The following is a 23,074-nucleotide window of genomic DNA, read 5'->3' as shown; positions in this document are numbered from 1 at the left end:
ATCTCTATGTTGAAACAATTGAGAATCTCCAGTTTCATGGAGGGGTGGTCACCCAAAAATGCTTGAGCTGATAAAGCTAACTTCAGTTGTATCAGCTTTTCTTCAGATATTAAACAAGCAAAAAAGCATATTTTTTCAGCTATTTTTCAAGGAGAACACTGGCCAAAGATAGCATGTGAAAGATTGGCAAAGATACTTGGATAACATAAGGAATGCATGCAAAGTGGGGACCAATCTTTGTTGGAGGAATAAAGAAAGGAATCTAAAAAGTGCATCTTACCCACATATTTTGGCCCAAGCTAGACTTTAAACAGCAAATGCCACATGTGTTCTCAAGGCCTGTCTTTATAATATCTACTGTCAAATATAGCAAACTTGGTGGGAAAAGATAGAGAAGCAGCGAGAAGCTAAACTGCCTTTCCAATTGGAAATACCAAGTTCATACTTTGAAGAAGTGATTGAAAAAGGGTAGATAATCAATATCAAAAATTTGTTGGTAGGAATGAATTTTCTAAGTTCTTTCCTATCATGGAAGTGCTTTCTGTCTTTTTAGTTTGTCTTCCCTTTTCTGGTCCCATCTACTTCACCACCATTCAGCCAATGAGCTGTGGGCCTTGGGTTTTCTTATCTTAAGTCCTAAATTATCCTTTAACTAAGAGCCTAAGATCAGGCCAACTTGAGGGGCAATGTGAAGGACAGTGGATTCCATCCACTCCAGAGAGCTGTGAGTGGGACAGCCAAATGCCCTTCTCCAATGTGCCAGTTCTGGTTGGGTCTCTTGATGATTAACACTTGGTGACCAAGAGTAAGCTAATAATTCTATTTATCTGAGTGTTGCTTGGAAGTATCTCTTTTTTAACATACAATTTTCAGCCCTTTGTTCTACGGTAGGATCTCACCTCTTTATATGTCGCTATTGCCTATTATTATTTCTTTTTTTCAGCAGAGACTCCCATATCCTTTATATTGGTAGAGATCATGATCACATTTTAATGGGCTTCTTTTCTTTGTCAATGTGCACAAGTCCCATTCTGGCAAATATTCAAGTAGGAGTCCCTGACCCTCACCTACAGGGCTTCAAGCTTCCTTCTCTGCCCTGATAACCGAGGTAGGCTCTTTACAGAAACATTTTCAAAACCATTCATGTCAACAACACACCTTTCATGCATATAGTCTGACAGCGCTATGCAAACAGAGAGATCAAAACAGCACAAAACAGCTGAGAGCATGGCAGAGAAAAGAAATGTGTAACACGTGGCTTTGGAAAATTTTAGTAGGGGAGCAGCCTGGTGTATATGAGATGTGGAGGGAGTTGTCAGTGATGGTGAACATAACCACCTGGAGATGAATGGCTGTGTAAGCTCATACTCATGGAAGATGGAGAGGCCTATAGGGGAGCGCCTGGCAGGGAATCTGGGGAGAGCAGGGCAGTACCATGCAGCGCCCTGGATGTGAACCGAGAAATCAAGTTAATACTTTACCAATAGCAGTGAGGCTTCTTAAGTACAGATGTTATGTGGGGAAACTGTGAAAACACCCTGAAATATATCCAGATTTGGGAGTGATTAGCAGGTGCAACTATTTCTTCCAAGTCCATAACTACATGTTTAGTAGGAAGCAAGATTTTAAACCAGTCTTCCCCACCCTCCAAAAATGGAGCCAAAGCGATGTACGCTCTTAAGTGCAGGAAAGCCATTTCAACATCCCACCAATGCCACCAATTCCTAAGATAATACCTGAGTCTTAAAAATGGTTGGTTTGACCATCATAGTACAAATATCACAGGGGCAATGGCCCTACCATAGATAGAGGGTTGTGGGTTTCATCCAATGGAAACTGGCTGTTTTTCACTTGATGTTCCATTTTCTATACTTAGCAATCTATGTTCCCTTTGGCATATTCTTACACCTCACACAACCATCCGAAAAATTTGAATGCACGTGAAACTGGGTGAAACACAAGTAATTTATTAAAAGAACTAGCTTGAGCAATCTCATTTAACTCCTGATCAATGAAAGCAGGAAGCACTGACATAAAGAAGGCTTGCTTAACAGGAGAAGGTGAAATTGTGGTAATAAATTTTCTCCCTACTCCATCTCCCATTCTCATTTCTCTTTGGCTTTTCCTGAAGCTAAATGACAGAGGAACTTCCTTCCTACACTGTTAATGTTTTCTTCTGAGAGCAAGACTAGCTGTAGATATAAGGTAGGCTCCGTGTCAGCTACAATGTCAGCTGGGAGGTCTCTGGGATTAACCTCCCTGACTCTTCTGAGACGAAACTGTGTAAACTGGCAAGATTGTTCTACCGCAATAAGAAAGGGAGTTTACGCAGGCCTCTCAGCAATCCTCTTTGAATCGATAAAGGTACAAGGACTTGTCAAGCTACTCATCCAATATCAATAAGCAATCATTCAATAATTTCTTCCAGAAATATTAACTGAGTACCAGGCACTCTTCTAGACATTGGGGATATGGCAATTAAAGACACAAATTGCTGTCCTTATGCTTATCCTCGTCATGCTTACTTTCTAGTGGAGAACAGAGACAATAAGCAAGAAAAATAGGTAGTATGCTAGGTAATGAGAAGTGCTAAACAGGAAATAAAGCAGGGGAGGGGGACAGAAATATTGGGGAGCTGTTGAAATGAGGTGGCCAGGAAGGGCCTCACTGAGCAGGTGACATTTCCGTAAAGACCTGAAGGAAATGAGGGAGCTAAGATGCTCACATCTCAGGGGAGAATACTGTGGAAGACGAAACAGCTCGTGGAAAGGCCCTGAGGGAGGAACGTGCCTGGGGTGTTTTCCTGAGGGCAAGGGAGAAAAATAGCAGGAGCTGAGCTCAGAGAGGCACTGCTGGGCTGAGGTAGGGAGGGCCTCACGAGTGCCTGGCTCTTACATAGAGTGAACCGGTAGACCACTAGGGGTTTTTGACCAGAAAGACATGATATAATTTATGTTTTAACAGGATCGCCCCACTGCTATAATGAGAACTGACTACATGGTGGTGTGGTAGTAGAGGTGGTAGGAGTTGTCCGGAGGGATAAGGGAGAGAGAGGGGACCAGTTAAAAGATAATCGAGAGAGAGACGATGGTGACTTTGGCCTGGGAGCAGTGCGAGTGGTAAGAAGTGGCCGCAATCTACACATACGTGGAAGGTAGGGCCAACAGTGTTTGCTCATGGACCAGGTGTGGGATATGACCAAGAGGAGTCAAGAATGATGCTAGAGTTTCTGCTCTGAGCAGTTCTTTCTTCCCTGTTCCTGGTACTGGCATCATGAATTCAGTTTTTCTAACACTGAGTTGTTGCTGTCTTGCCCACTATATTGTGAATTTCATCTTCAGCAATTTTGTTCTGTTCCTATTAGTTTCTCTCCCATTGTGCACAAAACAGTGTTTGTAACAAAAGAGGCCCTCAATTACTGTTTATCAAATAAAAAGGCCTTATAGATATTTCAGGACAAAAAATGTAGATGCAAATACGTCTGCAGACTCAAAGTCTAAAAGAAATAAATTTAGGCCTAAAATAAATCAGTTAGGGAATATGTTACAATTTTAATAAAGAATGAAAATAGTATGTGAGCTGTTATATTTCTTCAGACAATTATTGCTGAAAGACAGCCTTATAATATCTCTGGCACATAGGAGAGATTAACCAGTTAATATATATTTTTAATTATCTGAATTTATTTAAAAAATCCATTTACCCATCTAACTGGATACTTTCATAACACCAGAATAATAATGGATTAATGATCTCTTCTGGGAATTAGATTATCTCCAGAATCAAAGGAAATGTAAAGAAATGAGCACGTGAGTTTCAGGATTAATTCAGGGTTAGTTACACAGAATTAACGTGGAAAGGAACGCCCTCTATTTCACAGATCATCTTGTTTTTTAAAAAACATACCAAAAACAAAAAACAAAATCACTAAAATAGAAATATAGCCAAGGGGTAAGTTTAAAAGAGAGTTTGCTAATTTCCTTTATGGTTCTCCTTCTGACTATACTCTCTAGACTGGGGGCAGAGGTGTTCTGGGGAGAGAATAAAGTAGTGGAATAATTTTGGAAACCTAATGAATGGCCGATATTAAAAATTACTGATAGGATTGTTAAAATTCACTAAGAAAAATATATGCAAAAGTTTTCTCTAAACTGTAAAGTACCAGTTATTGCCAGACAAATATGATTATGGGTTCAAAAGTCACCAAGGATGTATCTTGTATATTGCAGCTAATAAGAATGGCAGAACATTCCCACCAAGAGATCTTTTCCTTTTGGCTTACCAGCTCGTGTCCTTTATTGATACGGAATGGTGGAAAGACAGTAATAGAATTATCCTCTGAAGACACTGCAGAATTACTCAACAGTTTCTTTCTTCTTACCACCTAATTTAAAGGGAAAACTATATGGGCTGAAATATATTTCTTCATCTGAAGACCTCAGTATAGAAACAACACAACAGATGAAAAGTCAACACATTCAGTTATATTTGACCCAATTTGTCACACTTGCAATTATTAAGTATTAATAGGAAAAAGGTAAAAAGAAGGCAGAACACAAGATGTTAATGTGCTGAACGATGCACATGATCCTTATTCTCTTTACCTATCTCAGTGGCCTCATTATTCATATTTCTGTGGCATCTTTTGGGTCCATCAGTGCTTTTCTGGGTTGAGCCATATAGCACCATCCTTCTCAACCATGTGACCAGTGTTTGGGCAGCAGCCAACATTGGTTGGAACACGAGTGACCCAGTCATCAATGAAGCCCCGCTGCTATCTCACTTGGCACTGCTGCTTCCCAAGGACAATTTCATCCTGGGGACAGGACCAAGCTGGGCACAGGAATCCCAGCTCTTCTGACATGCCGTCATCCGGTTACAGTACAAGATGCACCAGTTCAGAGCAGGAACGAGAGTATCGACAGCAAGCCAGGGGTGGCAAGGGTGGTACAGAGCATGGCACAGACATATTTTCCGTGTGCCAGATGACGTGATGTCACTGCAGTCCTATGCTTGAATGCTTTAGGATATAATCCATCAATTTCTATCACACAATCTTTTGAATTATTTATATGCATTTAGTCTAATGTGTTTTTGTTTGTTTTAGATGAGCACAAAGCGGTAAAAATCCATCTTCAATTTTTCTACTTAATGCCCTCATCTTTGGGCAAACAGACTAAAAAGATACATGTAATTATTTTTTAAATGATTCTTATAAAGATCTTGGAAATGATAGCCAGAGGAGAAACAACTTATAGTTGGAAAAACGTTAGTATTAATACAAGTAATTCTCTGTTTAAGAACACTCATTCAAACAAGGCATTCCAAAAAAACTTACAAATCCAAAAATTAAAAAAAAGAGAGAGAGTGCTTTTGGGGGTGTGGCTGTGTTTCCCTCCTTCTTCTCCGGCCTCATAGCTCATTTCATTTGAAAATTCAATAAAGAGAGACTAGATGCCAAGATTTTCCACCTTCATCACCTTCAGGTTGGTACATGATTTGTTATTCTTCCTTTAAAAGTGCAAACATAAAATTCAAACTAGTGAAATAATTAGGAGTTTGTTATAATGATATTTCCTTGTAAATGTCTTAGTAGATCCTTAGTAGATAAGATCAATTGATAGATCCATGCACACATTCACCTAAGATTTCTTAAGCTCCTACTATATACCAGGCCCAGGCATTGGGGACTTACAGTAGAAAGACAAAATTCCTGTTCTAAAGATGCTAAGAATAATAGGATAAGGGGAACAGGAGGGGTAATTTTCAAACAATGTGATCATGGTTACAATAGAGATTTGCAAAGGTATTCCATAAAGGAGAGACACTGCACCTGGATTCTGAAGGTGACAGGGAGAGTGTGAAGAGTACAGAGAAGACTTCTGGGAGTTTGTGACCCTTGTTCTAAATTCTTAGAATATTAGTGATAATTAACTAGGTAAAGTATAGGTGGGGTGAGAGTGTAATTTCTATGTGGATGTAACGCATGTTTGTGGGCCTAGAGGCTACAGAGGACACAGAACTACAAATTTTTTGTTATGTCTAGAGCAAGAGATGAGGCTGGAAAGGCAGGCTGGGACTCAATCCAGAGAAACAAACAAGAGGGGAGCCTCACACTTGCTATATAGCTACCAACCGCAGTGAGAGGAGACTCCTGATGGCTCAGCTCAGCACCCAATTCCCAGCCAGGGTGACTGAGGACAAAATGGAGAAGGTCATTTATACTCCCTGCAGTTACCACTGCATTCTCCAGTTCCACAGCAAGCCAACTACAAAAGATAAAAGTTACTACTTGATAGAGAAACGGAAAATTCGGCTATCACAGAGCACCTGGTTAAATGTATCCTCTTAGAATAAGATACAAACATAACCACAGCCAAAAACATAGGCTACAAGGTATTGACTGTGATCCACACAGCTGAGGGCTCTATCTCTGGGAAAAGGGAACCAGCATGATTTGGGGACAATTTGATAGTGTCCCATCATTAGCTTTGAGATTCTAGAACCATTCCATTTCCCATGACCAGCTATTAAGGATCTGGCCCCATTTTTTCCCCCTAAGTTCACACAAATGATTTATGCTTCCAATGAGAACTGACTTTAAGTTCTATACATAATTAAAACATATATTGCCTACTATGTAAATTTCCTCACATATCATAGACTACTTTATCCATAAATATACTTCTACTTTTTTAAAAAAAAATTATTGAGATAAAATTGAAATACACTGAACTTTGCATAAAGTGTTCAATTTGATTAGTTTTTTTTTTTTTTTTTGAGGAAGATTAGCTCTGAGCTAACATCTGCTGCCAATCCTCCTCCTTCTTGCTGAGGAAGACTGGCCCTGAGCTAACACCTGTGCCCATCTTCCTCTACTCTATACATGGGATGCCTACCACAGCATGGCTCGCCAAGCGATGCCATGTCCGCACCCGGGTTCCCAACTGACGAACCTGAGATGCAGAAGCGGAGGGGGCGCACTTAAGCGCTGCGCCACCAGGCCAGCCCCTTTGATTAGTTTTGACATGCATATGTACCCCTGATACTATCATCCAAATCAAGATAAACATTTCCATCGCCACCAAAGTTTCCTTGTGTCCCTGTGTAATCCCTCCCTCCCCCTATCCTCTTCCCCAGGCAACCTGTGATCTACTTTCTGTCACTATAGATTAGACCGCATTTTCTAGAAGTTTACAGAAATGGAATCACACAGTATGTGCTCTCTTTTTCCTGGTTTCCTTCACTCAAAAGCTCTCTCTCTAATCTTCAAGAGATCCCTCCCTTTGGCTGAGGTTTGGTAAAGACTATCATGATAATTCCATGGTAGTGTTTACCAAAGCATGGCCCGAGACCCACGTGCTTTACAGCCATCCAGGTTCTGGCTAAAATTTGCTAATTCACCTCTCCCTACAATGCTGACATCAGAATAACCAGTATGCTTAGGCATACTCAAGTAAAAGAACTAGAAGTTTTAGTCCAACCATTTAGGGAAGAATTATTCCTGTCCAATTAGCTGTGTTTCTTATGTCTTTCTACTGTTTTCTATAACCCAGGCTAGTCTTAGTCCTTTATGTCACAGCAGTACACAGGACTAAATACCTTCAGGACATGAGTTGCAATAGTTTTCCTGGATCCCTTTGTACCACACATTGAGAAGTGTGGTTTGGATTACTTTTCCAGAAACTACCTGCATTGCTCACTTTCCTCTTTGCTATTTTGCTCTTCCCTTTATAAAGTCCACCATCAGGGCCAGGACTTGGGTAAAGAGTGAAGCACTTGCTTAGGAGCCAAATTTAAAGAGGCACCAAAAAAGTCAGTCATCCAGATGAACAAATGTTTTTTTTAAAAATCGACTTAAGTCAAAAGAACTCCATGATGAACAAAATATCAAAATTTTAAATAAAGTCAGGACCAGTAATAGTGACATACTGAACCTCAGGTAGAAGGAAATTTCAGTAATAGTGATCCTGTCTTCTAAAAAGTATTATCATTCACATTTGTACACCCAAGGTATGTGCCTGACTCACATCACCCTGGTCCACCTCCACCTGATATGTTGCACTCAACAACAGGCTGTTTCGTCCTGAAAGCATCATTAGAATGTTACTTCTGGCAGCATTTCGAATGTGCCACGGACAATATGAGCTAATTCAAAACACTCCATCTAGATGCATTCGTTGTTTCTTGCTTTTTCCCTTACCATTAACCACAAGTCCAGCCAACTCCAGACAAAGACACAAACACCAGTCACCCATAGCCCTGAATTTTTTAAAAGGTCTCAACTGAGCAATCAAAATGGGATGTATTCATGTTGTATCTAATTACATGTTGCCTTCACTATGAAACCAGACCTATCTTATCGATATAGACACATGGAAACCATGGCTCTGATTAATGTTATTTAAAACATGTACTGTACTTCTCATAGGAGCTAAGAACATTTGCGAAAAATCACCATGTAAGAATATCTATATAGTAAATGGGTTCCAACTGGACTGAAAACATGACCAGAAATGGTTGGGTGTAAGGGCAAATACAGTGGTTCTGCATGCTTAAGTCAAATTTTGGAAAGAAAGTATGCCATCAAAAGTGCCCAAGATACCCACTCACCCTCAAAAAGTTTGCTTGGATCTACGATTTTTACTGAAAGTGAAAGGACTCATACATAACTACTCACGGATGCATATAAAGAATTAAGTGATTACCATGCACTAAGGCACATAAGAGGAACACTGGAATATTAGAGCCGATGATACACAGTGAACGCTGGTGTTCAGTAATTAGACTTGGACTAGGAATAACTTTAAAGTAAGTTTGCATCCATCATCATCATCAGCTACAACAGCATAGTGGAAAGGGAAGATACAAGCTTTGGAGTTAGGTAGAACTAACGGGGAAAGTTCAGTTCTTTCCTAGCTGTCTGACCTTGGCCCCTTTCTGTGCCTGTTTGCTCAACCGTGAAATGAGCCTACTTTGCAGGGTCACCACAGGAATGAAGTGGGACAAGATACACAGAGAACCTAGCACAGTCCTGGCTCATGGGGAGCCCTGATTAAACCATAGCTCTGTTATCACCACCTCCAGCGCCACAGGCTTTGTTAAGGTTTGAAGGTTATCTAACCCTGAGACACATCAACGATGGAGGTTTTCAAGAAAAGGAAACAACAATGGTGTGACTATAGCAGAGGGGCAGAGGGGCCCAGATGTCCTGTGGAAGGCAGAGCCCATCCTATTCGTCTACATTTCAGTGCCAGGTACCTAAGTGTGAACATTTAATTCTTATAATACTTACAGGGAAAAACTCTTGAGTTGAGTGAAATCCCTTTAAAAAGAGGCTCTTTTCTTGCCAAAAAAGAGCAGCTGATCACAGTCATGGTTACTATGTACAGTTTTCTCCTTGACATTTTAAAAGATCCAGATAAGAGCTTCAAAAGTTCATCCAAAAGTGGATAGAAAGTTGGTGGTGGGAAGAAAGCCTACAAGGGAGCTGGAGTCCTTCACTCCAGACCAGAGAGGGTTTGACAGATTTCACATGTGTTAAGGTGTTTTGACGCTGCTACTCTGTCACCTTCATCCTCATCAAAGTCCTCCTATCAATATTTTTCTTGGATAGATGCTTTCCCTTCTTGAGGAAATAGCGTCAATCAGTTGATCTTTTGGGATATCTTCTAGTTCTAACCCTCTGCACAAAGATGGAAGAGCAAATAGACACCCAGCTTATGAATGTGGGGTGGTTTTCAGTTGTGTCTCATTTAAAATCAGGTTGAGGTGGCTTGGCACAGTGGAAAGAGTGGGAGCCAGGAGTCAGGCAGAGCTGGGTTTGAGTCTGTCTCTGAAACTCATTACTGGACAAGGTATGGTAGTAAAAGAACTCAGGTCTCTACTCTACCGTAGCTTGGAGATCATCTCTGCCTTCTACGGTCCTTGAAAGGATAACCTAAACTAATGTTGGCAAAGCGGCTAATATTTTGACTGGCACGTTGTAGATCTCTGATAAATTGGAGATATTATTCTAGTTGGCTAAAAAATGAGTTGAATAGTTGCCTTTAAATCATGAAGGGAGCAATGACATTCTGGTTACAGTTATAACACAATAAGAAAATTGCAAATTCAAGTTAGTGGAGTGACACCACCTTGACCCACAGGATTTACTTTGCAAACCAGAGCTTGTCCATGCCAAAGAATGGTTGAGAGGGCAACTTATTAACTACCTTAGCGCTAAGAAGCAGAAGAAACTGAAGGCGAGGTCTAAGGCATCTCGGTATGAATCTGGTTTCTTTCACTGTCATCACAAGAATCAAATGAATTATTTTAAAAAGGTTCCAAATACATTTCCAAGTGTAAGGAATATATCCCATCCCACTGACCTGTAATTCACACCAAGTATAGTGAAAACATCAGTCAAAAACAGGGTTTCAAACCAAGTGGATTGTCAGAAACTGTAATTAAGATTTTTCTCCTTTATGAATGATATAAAGCTAAAAATGGAAGTCACAAAGAAACCAAACAGCTTTTGCACAACAATGAAATGCAGTGGTCAGAGCCTGATGCTGAATAAAAGAAACTCCTACTACTATCAGACTTTTCCACAAAATGTAATTTTTTGGTGCTGCATCAATGTGGTATTACATATCTAGTGTTTACAGAAAGATGCTGGAGGCCGAGGCAGAACAGCTCTGGTTTTTGTTCCTCACCAGTGGTGGGGGCTGTGGCAGGATGCCTGGAGGCTGCGGAGGATAGAAAAAGACAGAGGAAATACAAGGTACAAACATGCACATAAAGTGAGGCCCACGGAGAACTCGGCCAGAAACACGGGATGCTTCCTGAAACCCCTCTGTGTTGCTTGGAGAATCAAACTTGGCTTGGAAAGCACATCCTGTTTCCATCAAAGGGGGAACAGGTTACAGTTGACAGAACCAAACATTACAGACAAGGGAGCAGAACAATGCACTTTGAACTGATGGAATCACATGAAAGAGCAGCTTATTTTTGTTGGGAGTGAACAAGCACAGGCATGACACGTCCTAAAATGATTCCAGATACATCAGGGAGCTGGATGAGGCCCAGTGTAGATAAGTCAATGCTAGATCTATGAAGGCCATTGCTCCATTAAGTCCATGGTAAGCACGTGATAATGAAACAGCCCTTAAATTACCACAATGTAAGTTTTACGTTGTGGGGCCAAGTTAAAATTCATTATTTCAAAAGCATGGATTTCAAGTGGCAACAAACCACTGAGCTGTTGATATAGTCTATAACAACTAAACCCAAACATCTCAGGAAGCTCCTCGTTAGGCCCATCCTTTCCATACCTTTTTAGCAGTGAGGGTACAAACAGCCCTTTGAAATCTGCTGTGTCTATCCTTACTTGGCTTAAAGTCATCCTTTTAACATGCTTCCTTAAAAGCACCAGCATTACAAATCTGACTGCACAGTACTTACAAGCAGGTTCGTTTCTTCTTATTTTTTATGAGTGGAATATTGGACAAAAGAAAAAACCAAAATGGCAACTAAGAATCAAGAACATTGTGGAAAGAAAAAAAAAAAAGGAAATTCAAGGAGAAGAAAAGTATCTGCGATGTTGGATATTCACAAGTGCTTGTTACCAAGGGGACATTAAAATCAAAGTTTTACTTACTTCCATCTGTCTCTTTCTGAATCCCCTTGAACAAACTGGTCTAAATCGCAGATTCTTTCAGTGAGTGAGCCACTTCTCAGGTAGAGGGCAAACTCTTTCAGCAGTTTATCCAATATTTTAGACCACCTGGGTCAATCCTAACAGGAGTCTATTCAGAGGCTTAAGAGAACTACTGACTTGAAGAAACAGAGGTACTTTCAGAAAGGCTTCTCTCAATACCAAGGAGTCACCCCTGTGCTCGGACTCTAGCCCAATCTGTGAGGGAAGGCGATGTCTGGTGTTAGCAAGGGACGATGGATTCATGAGACCTAAATTCTAGACGTCAAATGAACGGTGTTAATTTAGAATTAAGTGGTAAGAACATCTCCTTATCTGGATTTTGATAGCTGTAATGCATTCACTGAGAGGGACTTCTAAGTTATGGTGACAAGGAGAAGTTGCTAAATATTTTAAGGCACTTTGACCACGTTCCTACTCATATTAATGTCCTTCTAGATTAATCGTCCCTTTACTGAATTTTTCCTTCTTCTTAGTTTTTTTTTCTTTTAATGAAAAATAGACACTTGTGCTTCAGTTCATTTTGGAAATGTGCCTTGTGAAGGACTGCAGAGATATTTTTCTTTCTTTTTGAAAATGACCTTCAAATAAAAATAATAGACTTTTCAGATAAAAAGGCCCAAAGCAAATAACATCAAACTCTGCTAATATGGTCATGAAAAGACCAAAGAGACCTTCTGAAGTGGGGTGGCCAAGTGCTAAAATAACTTAAAACATTCTAACAGAAGGCAAGTAAAGTATCATTCAGGAAAACAGCAATCAAAGCAGCCCAAGGCAGGAGGGCACAACAAATCCTCCTCTAGCCAACGTCCCAGTTTAACCAACAGCGGTTGTTTTAAATAAAGTACTTCCTGAGAGGAACCAAGTGGCAAGGCAGACAGCTTTTCTTGACATCAGGAAACAATGTTGTTCTGGTTTTATTTTTCTTTTCTTTTCTTAGACACAGTGCAGAACCCAACACATTTCAAGGCCATGTGATGTGGTTTTTGTTGATTTATGAAGCAGCTGCGGGTTTTGGAAAGGAAATTATACTCAAGCTGAACTGAACTGCACTAGTCTTGGTTTACCTGCCATATGCAAAACGCCTGTCTTTGTGATGATCGCCAAAAGTATCCCAAAGCCTGAGAGAAACGCTCACTTCATCAACAACATCCCGGGAACGCTCCAAGACCTGCAGGAGAGAGAGAGAGCATCCATGCTCAGCATCAGTCAGAGGCTCCCGGGAGAAGGATAACCAGGTCAGCGCCCCTCGAGGCCCATTTGCCTTTAGTTTTCTCATTCTGTCTAACAGACTTAAGGTAAGTCCTAATTCTTTTCCTTGACTCACATGACTCAAACCCTCCTCATTCACGATACCACAGCCATACTCCCAAGTTTGCATTTTGCTTTTGTTTACTCTCGTGGCACTAAAAAGATTAGTTTTGTTTTGAATGGACAAGTTAACCCCTCCCCCACTTTTAAAACTCAGAGTGGCAATAGCAGTGACATGCCCTTAAGATTCTAAAAAAACTCCGTACATCTTACCTCCTGGCAGACCCGGTACTGGTCAATCGCCCACACGGTTGGTACATGGGTGGCCAGCAGCTGATACTGTGTTAACGTCGTGTTACATGCTCTGGCACAGATCAAGCGAGTCTTCCCCACGGCATTGTCTCCCACGACCACACACTTGATGGTTTCAACGTTGGGTCTTTCGTAGTCCATGTCAGTGTCCATTTATAAAACTCTGGAAGTGAATGGATACTCGTTAAAGACCCCTGGCTTTCCAGAGCAATCAAAGATGTGAGGGGTTCAGCCAGTGTTCCCTTTGTCCAGGCACTTCTTTGGAGGTGCCCAAGCAGAAGCAACAAGTTTGCAAGTTCGTACTAAGCCCAAGTGAAATTCAAGCTTTCTTTTTATATCTCACACAAGTACAAAAACACCGGATTGTTATTTTGACCCCAAGCAGTTTATTCTGGTTAACATGTTATTTTCTCCTTGGTTTTCTCTAAACACAACCTGCCTACTGGAGATCCATCCAGGCGAGCCAGGACTGCTGGCACACATTTATAGCTCACTAGCTACTCATGTTGACATGTCAAAGAGACTGGTCACCTGCAGGTTTAACCTTAGACACTGGGGCATAAGCTGCCTCAGCAATACTAGTGTCCACACCATCACAATCTTTCAATGATCCAATATCTTTCACTGAGAAGCAGTTTTCTACAAGTTCTAAACTATCATGGTGACTGAGAGGAGAATGAAAGCGCAAACAGAAAGGACTACCTGATTTTAAAGAAGAGTAAACTATAAGTCTGAATTTTGATATGTTAATAGAATTAACTTAGATTTCTATTTATTCATTCATTCATTTATAATTCTCACATTCATAAAAAATGACATTCTCAAGAGGAGCACCATAAAGCAAGATTTTAAAAAAAATTCTCTTCTTCTCTGTGCTTTCATCAAGAAATCCAAAACATATGGTAAAGAATGATTTTACCAGGATGGGGAGCTACTTTAGAATCTTCCGGAACCATCAAAAAGAGGGTTGCTGAGTGAGGGGTCTAGAGGAAGAGGGAGAGCTCTGCTTCCCGGGGACAGGAACCTCCACAAGCTTCGGAGCAGGCTGCTTCCTGGTAGCAGCTGGATGGGTGACAAACCATGTAAGAGTTTAAGGTTTCAATGTATTGTAACTGCCCTTTGAGGAAGTCTATTGTTAACCTAAGAAAACTGCTTAGATGGTCATCTTTTTAAAGAGAGTCAATAATGGTCTTAATGGCCATGGTAAAAAAAAAAAAAAAAAAAAAACGGGGGGGGGGGTGGGGGTAGGGGGAGGCCTAATACCTAATTGGGACTCAGTAAGTGTCTGTTTAATTCAACTGATTTGAGAAAAATGATAATTCAGATAATATGAGATTAAGGGCATAAAGGGAGAGATGGAAGGAAGAATGCTAAGAACGCCTTTTCAGTTAGGACCATCTGACCATGGACTTGTCTCCTGTGACACCATCACAGGAAGGTGTTAAACCCAAGGCTGGAGAGCTATTTGGCAGGAATGGAGTGGAGTGATTCAAGGAACAGACGTGTAGTGGGGTGAGGATCGCATCTGTGGTTCACACACCGTGGAGAGGTTTAAAACAAATGGGTAGCTGTCCCTCACCTGGCAAATGCTGATGCCGAAGGTCTTGGGCGGGGAAATAGAGTCTTCAAAAATCTCCAATTTTGATGATGAGCCAGGGTGGTGACTCCTAAAATCAATCTCTTTAAAATTGAGCCTTAAAATTCTATGGTTTTATCACTTCCTTATTTGATGGTATAATGTGGCTCAAGCCTGACTTTGGCATTGGATCAGTGGTTCTTAAATACCAGCCAGAGTATATTTGGCAATGTCTGGAGACATTTTTGGTTGTCACAATGGGGTAGGGGGAGTGCTATTGGCTTCTAGTTGGCAGAGGCCACAGATACTGCTAAATATCCTACAATGCACAGGACAGCCCCCACAACAAAGAATTATCCATCCCCAAATGTCACAGTGTGAGGTTGAGAAACCCTGCCTTAAGATAGATGTGCGTTTGACTCATGATCTCTCCACTTTTCAGTCAGTCTTCTGACTTTTAGCAAGTTATCCGCACTTCCTGAGGCGTTAAGTGGGAACGCTAGTACCCATCTCCTAAGGCTGTCTCGAGGACTGGGTGGACTGATGTTGTCTGTCCCCAGTGCAGTACCTGACACGCTGCTGGCTTCAAAATTATAATCATCATGCTGAAGATAAACACCTTTAGATGACAACAAAATTGAGTCAGGTGGAAGACCAGAATTAGATGCAAAATCATAAACCTAATAATAACAAAGATCTATAAAAAGGCTAAATTTTGGTAGAGCAATTAACGAGTAATTCATTGAAAAATGAAGAACATAAACACAAGATTGAGCCTGGCTGACGTTATGCAAAGAAGGCAAAACAAGTTGTGGGTGGGGAGGGGGGAGGAGAGGAGGTCATAGTTAACTAAAGTTGGAAAGATAGGTTAAAAATATTTTTACGGGGCATTTCTACATTCTAGGATAAAAACGATAATTCTTCTTAACAGTCTTTGAAAGTTTCTGGTGATATGACCGTGAGGTAGCCTGTGTTAGAAAAACAGGCTCCATTTGGAGCCTCACAACTCTGTCACCTGAGGTATATTATTCTGAATGTTCTAAGTGTGGAAAACCTTACTCTTTGGAGAGTGAATTTTATTTTATTTTCTTTAGATAGATAAAAATCAGAGAAAGCCAATCTCTAAAATTTGGAGGAATATTTGGATTTAGTCAAAATTGAGATACAACATAAAAAATATAGATTTGGCTTTCTTGTTGGCTTGTAAACTAGCTCTGATAGCAGCCCCCCAAAGAGGAACCCCCCAAATAGTTTGACTCATGGCAGCATTGGTGAAATAGCTGTGTAGCTTTTACAGAAGATGACTGTGAGGGGAGTTTTATACTAAGGGTATGATTATAAAAAATATCATTACTTATTTATAGACGCATCTCACGTACAGTCCTAAAAAGAATTTCTGTGTCAAAGGTGAGAATAACATCCGTGGGTCCTCTAATCTCTAGTAATCTGCTCAAAGCTGAAGTGACTGCCAGAGGTGCTGAACCTTGTGCAAAGGGGACAACATGTAAGGGAAATAAGAGACAGAGCCGAATTAAATACGCACATCCCAGATCACCCACTTTAGACATGGAATTTCCAGGAAGGGTTTGCTGGATTTCCAAAATACTGAAAATTTTTCCTTTGGGATAGAAATCTATTTTGTGGTAATCTAAAAAGCATTTTAAGAGTATGAAGCCATAGCCAAGGATGTAAAGTCATGCTACACTCGTACTGCTGCAGACCAATTGTTCATCTGTTACACATAAACAAATAAACATTAAATTATGGTCGTAATTATAAAAATATGCAATTTCATCCTTCTTGTTATGGGCTCTAATTTATTCATATCCAGCACTCTTATGGTTGAATGAGCTCTTAGGACCATCTGGATAATGACTACCTGGTTTATGATTTTTATTTACCCAGAATGAGAGTAATAAATATTTTTCAATTAACTCTGTTAATAAATTTCACCACCATAAATCTTACTGATCTATGCGGATACCCTTTTGCCTTTGATACCTATCTGAGGAGACAAGGAAGGTATCAAAGGAAAATTGAAAGCCAGAAGGAACTGACACTGGTAACCTGTTATTTTGGCAGCTTTGTAATCTTACTCGAAACCGACTTGAACTTCATTTCATACTTTCAGTGAATCATCAGGACACGGATCCTGATAGTTAAAATGCTACCTGAAGAATCTACCTGCACACTCTGGAAGTCAGAAGCGGTAAGTTTATCTAAAAATTGGCCAGTGAACAAGACAACGTGGAGGTTGGGAAGTGAAGGATTTGGTGAAGTGGTGCAGGGTGGATGCCACTCTGGGTGCCAGCGACCACCATCCACAAGGCTGACTTAGAATACTGTGGCCATCATCTTCTGGCTACCAAATTAGTCCATCCGCCTTGATTACCCCGTATCTGCCTCCACCATTATTACTGTCATCTACCCGACTTTAGGTCACTCCTCTGCATTCACCACCACCAACCCCCAGCCTTCTTGTTGTGTCCAAAGAATGTTGCATCCCACACCCTAGCCTCACAGTTTCTTCACTTCTTCAATGCCAGTGATCTTCTCCACACCCTGCTTGAGCTGGTCACAACTTTTGGCCAGGTGCTGGATATTGCTGTCATCCAGAATCATTTTATCTCTGAAATCTCAAATTTCAAAATCCTACTCTCAGAGCAAAAACTCCTATCTTTCCAGCCTGTGCTAGATGAAATATGGCCACTGCAGCAACTCCCATCAGGAAAAGGCATCTACTTCCCTTCCTCTTGAATTTGAGGATAATGATTGCTTGGCCCAACCCAAAAGCATGTGATGGAGGGGATGCAGGGTGAGTTCCAGAGTCAAGGCATTCAGAGGCCCTGCAGCTCCACTTTCATGCTGTTGGAATGTTGTCCTGAGGCCATCATTTAAGAAAGCTGGCCCAGCTTAGCAGAAAAGGAGAATTCAGTGAGAATAACGGAGGCAGCCCTGCCGATGGTCTCACCAAATGCCACATACATGAGGCCATCTTCTATTTTCTAGCCCAGCCAACCCTCCAGCTGAATGTAACGTGATGAGTGAGCCCAGGTGAAACCATGTGAGGAATCACCTAGCCAATCTACAGAATCATGAGAAATAATAAATCATTGTTTTAAGCCACCAAGTTTTGGGGTGGTTTGTTATGCAACAATAGTTAACTGAAACACACCCATTATACCTTAGGAAAATCTCCAGAACTTGACTCCTCTATTTTTTTTTAATATCAGATTATAGGCTCCTTTTGGGTGAATGATCTTCTCCACCTGGGGTTGATGGATCATGCCAACCTTTCTCTTCACCATCACTCTCAACGTCTTATACTGCATATGTGGTAGGCAGAATAATGGTCCCTCAAAGATGTCCATGTCCTAAACTCTGGGACCTGTGAATTTGTTTTGTTACATGGCAAGGGGGGAAAAAGGATAGCAGATGGAATTAAGGTTGCTAATCAGCTGACCTTACTATAAGACTATCCTGATTATCTGTGATCATGAGGGTCCTTTAAATGTGGAAGAAGGAGGCAGAAGTTCAGAGTCAGAGAGAAATATGAAGATGCTACGCTGCTGGATTTGAAGATGAGGGAAAAGGGCCACAAGTCAAGCAATGCAAGTGACTTCTAGCAGCTGGACAAAGTAAGGAAACAGATTTTCCCCTAGAGTCTCCAGAAGGAATGCAGCCTGCCAACACTGATTTTAGCCCAAGGAGACCCATTTCTGACTCTTGACCTCCAGAACTACAATGAATTTGTCTTGTTTTAAGCTGCTAAATTTTTGGTAATTTGTTACAGCAGCAATAGGAAACTAACACAGCATGCTTTTGCTCCACAAAATGGCTTCCTAAATTCTAAATGTTGTTTGCTACCTCAATGCCTTATGCATACCATTCCCTCTGCCGAGCCCCCTTCACTCCTTGTCTGCCTGGCAAATTCTATTCATTCCTAAAACCTTATTCAGATATTACTTCCTCTAAAAAGTTTTCTTAACTTCCCCTTCTACCCACAGACTAATTTCCTTTCTCCTCTGTACAATAAATGGGTCTGGGAGAAGCAATCACAAACACAAATACAAACACACTCATTTTTTCCCTACATTAGCAACTTATGGAACGGTGGTTTGTGAACTTGACTCTGGAGCTCACCTCGCATCACCTCCACCATATTCTTTTGGGTTGGGCCAACCAATCACAATCCTCAAATTCTCTATACCTTCAAAGTGCCCATCTTGTGCACGTAATGAGTCATCAAGTGTTTCTGGGGTACTACTATGTGCTAAAGTGCTTGGAATATATGGGAATACAGTGCCCCTCTTCTGTAAAGCTTCCTCCGACTACTCATTGTGGTCCATACGTCCCCCAATTTATTGCAACTCTCTCCTAGGATCAACTATGGGCAAAACAGTGACATAACCAATGTGACCTTAGCTGCCCTGGTCTTCTGTTCAAATCATTTCCCTTCCTGTGTTGGTACCCTGTCCCCACCTCAGTCCCTGAAATGATGGCCTTCATGGTGTCCTGACCCTCTTCTTAAGAAACAGGCTCTCAGGAAGCATCAGGCACAGGCGCTCTCTCAATCACACGATGACTAGATGACCATTAGAGTCCCATCCCCATAATTCAATAATTCAGGGGCACTGTGGTTGATGAAACTCAAGATATGCCTGCTTGCTCCAACAGGTGCACTTTAGCATAAGGCCACTATTTGACTTCAGGTGAGGGTCTAAGGGTCATCCAACATTAGAAATTCAGATATTAGGAGAGTGGGCAGGGAAAGGCTTATCATTTGTCTGACACACTCCATTAGGCGTCTCCTAACTGCTCTGAACCATCCCACCATTGGAATATGCTGCCTTTTACCATCACTTTTGCTGTGTCTCTTGTTTTATTTGCTATTTCAATCAAGGCATGATCATCAGTCTGCTTAAAGACAAAAACCTAAGGTCCATAGAGGGGCCTTTGTACTTTTAGCTCCATTCAGCTGTTCATAGACAGTTTGAACAATGCTATTGCACAACCACTAAATATTCTTGTCCTTTAGAAGAGCATATAATCTGAACTTTAAGAAATAATTTAACTTGGCCAGTAAAAAATATTAGTGGAATGAATTTTAGTGTATTTGAAGAGTTAGCTCTGAAAGAAACACTGAGAATTTTATATTATTGACAGAAACAAAAGGGAAATGTTAAGAGTTGCATAATAACTATAGCCAACAGCCAAGTTTCAACTGTGCAGATTTCATTATCCTGAGCTCTTAATCACCAGGCCTAGGCAGGCAGGAGCTGCTTTCTGCAGAATATAAACATCTCAGCTGGAACGGAGAATGGGTCCAGAGCTGGGAAAGAGACAGCCAGGCTGGGCTGGGCTTCCTCAAATAAAAACTTCACAGAAATACATCTCCAGGACAAAATTGCCTTTCATCATTCAAACCAATAGTATTTTCTCAATTGCAAGTTTTGATTAAAACAGAAAAGAGAGAGATTAAATAACAGAAGGGACACTGCATAGAGGTCCAGGAATACAAATAATACAGAGCCACTTTTTTAAACATCCACTCATTATCCTCCACAGAGCCCTGTGATAATGGAAACCTACACAAGATCATGCTCTGCAGTTTTTAAAAACTCAATGTCAACGGGGAAGGTGAGCCAGGATTAGAAACAAACTTTCTCTTCCATCAATCTACTGCCCTTAATAAACACTGTCCCAACTGAAAAATGAAGAACAGATCAAAAACGGCTTAAAAGATGCATAAAAATTTCAGGGTAGATTTCAAAACCATCATAAGTAAACTGTGTACTATGTTCCAGACACACTGGTCTACTTTCGTCTACAAATATGCCACAGAATCTCTCCTTTGGTGACTTTGCTTTTGCCGTTACTTCTGCTCAAATGCCCTCACACCTCTGATCCACCCGCTGAAATTGTTCTCCACCTTTAGGACTCAGGCTGTCTGAATTAGCTAAAGAAATATAGGCTGAGCACTGAGTGAGGGCCAGGCCTATAGGTATATAGGAGTAAACAAGCCAGGTGTGGTTCTCGCTATCATGGGCCTCATAGTCAGGTGGAGAGAGACAACTACACAGGTAGACGTAATTGTACATTTGATAAGTTCCTTGAAGAGAACGATGAGAGAAAACAATGGGTGGGAGGCCTGCGAGAAAGGCAGGGAGGCCTCTCTGAGGAGGCCCCATTTTCCAGCTCTCTGAAGAATGAGAAGCGCCCAGTCACGAGATGGGAAAGGAAGCAGGCAAGAAAAGCTAGAGTGAGAGGGGTGAGAAGGGAGGTTAGAAGGGCAGCAGGGCCGGATCACACACGGCCTGTTAGGCCACAGTCAGGAGTTTGGATTTGATTCTCAACACAGTGAGAAGCCCGTGAAGTGTTTTAGGCAGAGGAGTAACAGGTCCTGATTTGCTTTTTAAAAGTATCACTGACATCACCGAGGATGCTGCGTGCAGAACATGCGGTGGGGAATGTGAGCTATGGCAGGAGGCCCAGCTAGGAAGCCCCTACGTTCTCCAGGAGAGACAGGAGAGTGGTTTAGACCAGGGTGGAACTGGCAGAGATGGAGCAAAGTAGACAGACTCAAGTTCATTTTGGAAGAAGACGCACTTAAATCATTCTTCCTTTATACTATCTTCTAGGTATTTATCAAATTCTGATGTGTAATATTGACAATTATGCTTATATGCATCTTGCTTCCACCCGACCAAGATTATACATTTTTGATAACAGAGATGTTATTCATCTTTATCTCCTTAAATCCTTTCACAGTCCCTTGGCCAGATGTGGCTTTCAATAAACATTTGTTCAATTGAATATAAAAGTACAGCTACTCCACCTTCCTTAGGAAACGTTCCACCTGGGGCTGGCAGAGAACGTGCACTCGGCTATCTCTGGTGACTGATCATTAAGCCTGTGGCCTCGAAAGCAGCAGCATGTGGCTAAGCCTGCAATCGGCGAGAGGAACACCTTGAGGGACATCTGTGTGGCCCATCATGAGAGCAGTATCTGACAGATGGCATTGCACCAGCTATGGCTCCCCAGCAGGAACAGCATCCGTAACCATGGGAACCATCAGAGACCAAGGACCAGGCCCCTCCACCAAATGGGAAGGCGGGGGCCAAGGAAGAGCCCCAGTATAGGCAGGCAGGAGTGGCTTAGGGCCAGATTTGATTTCAAAATATAAAGGAATGTGCTCTTTCATTCTCATTTGTGATCTAGTGCCTATAGCCAATTGATGAATCTTAATAATATTTGCATATAAGAGTCTCATAAAGTTCTAATCCACATCTAGACTTTTAACATCCTAATTCAAGAGATTCCCAACCCTTTTTGGGGAGTCACTACTCGGCTGGAAAAGAAGAGGGAAAGGGAGGTACATGGACCCACTACATATGGAGAACACTTTATCATTGATAGGAAAGTGAGTCTTGAATAAAGGAGTTCAATCTATGCCTGAAAGAGGCACGTCACAAAAGGCGATTAGCTGGACTTCAAGGCAAGACAGCGATGGAAGAACCAATGCCTTGGATTTCCCTCTGACCAAGTCTCACTAAAAACCTTGCTCTATAGAGACAGTGGACTCCACACCAGTCCCAGAAGCTAAGGACAGGGATTAACAGTATATCAGAAATTGGAAGGATCTCTGCCAAATTCACCTCCCTGGAGTCAAATGAAAAAGTCAGCAAAGACCAGCAGACTGACCGTTTCCACAGGGAAAAGAGTTGGCCTGGGAGGAAAGCAGAAAGCTCTTCACCACAGATGCCTGTGATCTGGAGTAATGAGAGCTGGAGTGACTTGGAATTGGGTGGAAAGAGTAGGTTGTAGAGCCACTGGAAAGCCCTTAGGAAACCGGCATGCTGCCATCAGCAAGGAGTCGTTCCAGTGATTGCCCCTTGCTGAGGACAGACCAGGTAGATAGCCACTGAGCATGGAAAAAACTCTTTTTGCCTTGGTTTTGCTTCCTCCAGTCCAGCCGTATGGTTTCAGTTTTGACACTGCAACAGAAGTGATTGATTTTGTGAGGTTAATGCAAGAGGGAGTGGGGTGAGAGGATACAATCCCTAAGACCTGAACATTCGTATATTTTCAACGTTGACTTTCCTCGCCATTGTCCTATCTCACCCTCTGAAGTTCTCTCAACTCATATTATATTGAGTAGCTTTGCTTGTCCCCTCTGGAACTGGGTGGGTTCCTGGGTCACTGTGGAGCCCCACCTTGCTCTCTGACAGAGCCTA

General features: G+C 41.5%; 1 protein-coding gene across 15 annotated transcripts in view; it reads right to left on the bottom strand.

Annotated features, from left to right (window-relative positions):
• RHOBTB1 (Rho related BTB domain containing 1) overlaps nucleotides 1–23,074 on the bottom strand; it is a 117,389-nt gene that overhangs the window by 24,043 nt on the left and 70,272 nt on the right. For 10 of the 15 annotated variants that reach the window (XM_046653098.1, XM_046653100.1, XM_046653103.1 and 7 more), the window contains 2 exons: nucleotides 13,223–13,424; nucleotides 12,766–12,869 (listed from right to left, as the gene is read on the bottom strand). In XM_046653098.1, coding sequence (XP_046509054.1) covers nucleotides 12,766–12,869; nucleotides 13,223–13,414 — 296 coding nt within the window. In that variant the 5' untranslated portion in view covers nucleotides 13,415–13,424. Of the gene's footprint in view, nucleotides 1–1,481; nucleotides 2,213–4,282; nucleotides 4,385–9,295; nucleotides 10,169–10,214; nucleotides 10,286–12,765; nucleotides 12,870–13,222; nucleotides 13,425–23,074 lie in introns of those variants that run through there. The other 5 variants (XM_046653109.1, XM_046653107.1, XM_046653108.1 and 2 more) reach the window with 5 other exon arrangements.

This window comes from Equus quagga, chromosome 2 (assembly GCF_021613505.1).
Source record: "Equus quagga isolate Etosha38 chromosome 2, UCLA_HA_Equagga_1.0, whole genome shotgun sequence".
Taxonomy (NCBI): Eukaryota; Metazoa; Chordata; class Mammalia; order Perissodactyla; family Equidae; genus Equus; species Equus quagga.
Note: the sequence above shows the minus strand (reverse complement) of the source record. Positions and strands in the feature narration are given on the sequence as shown.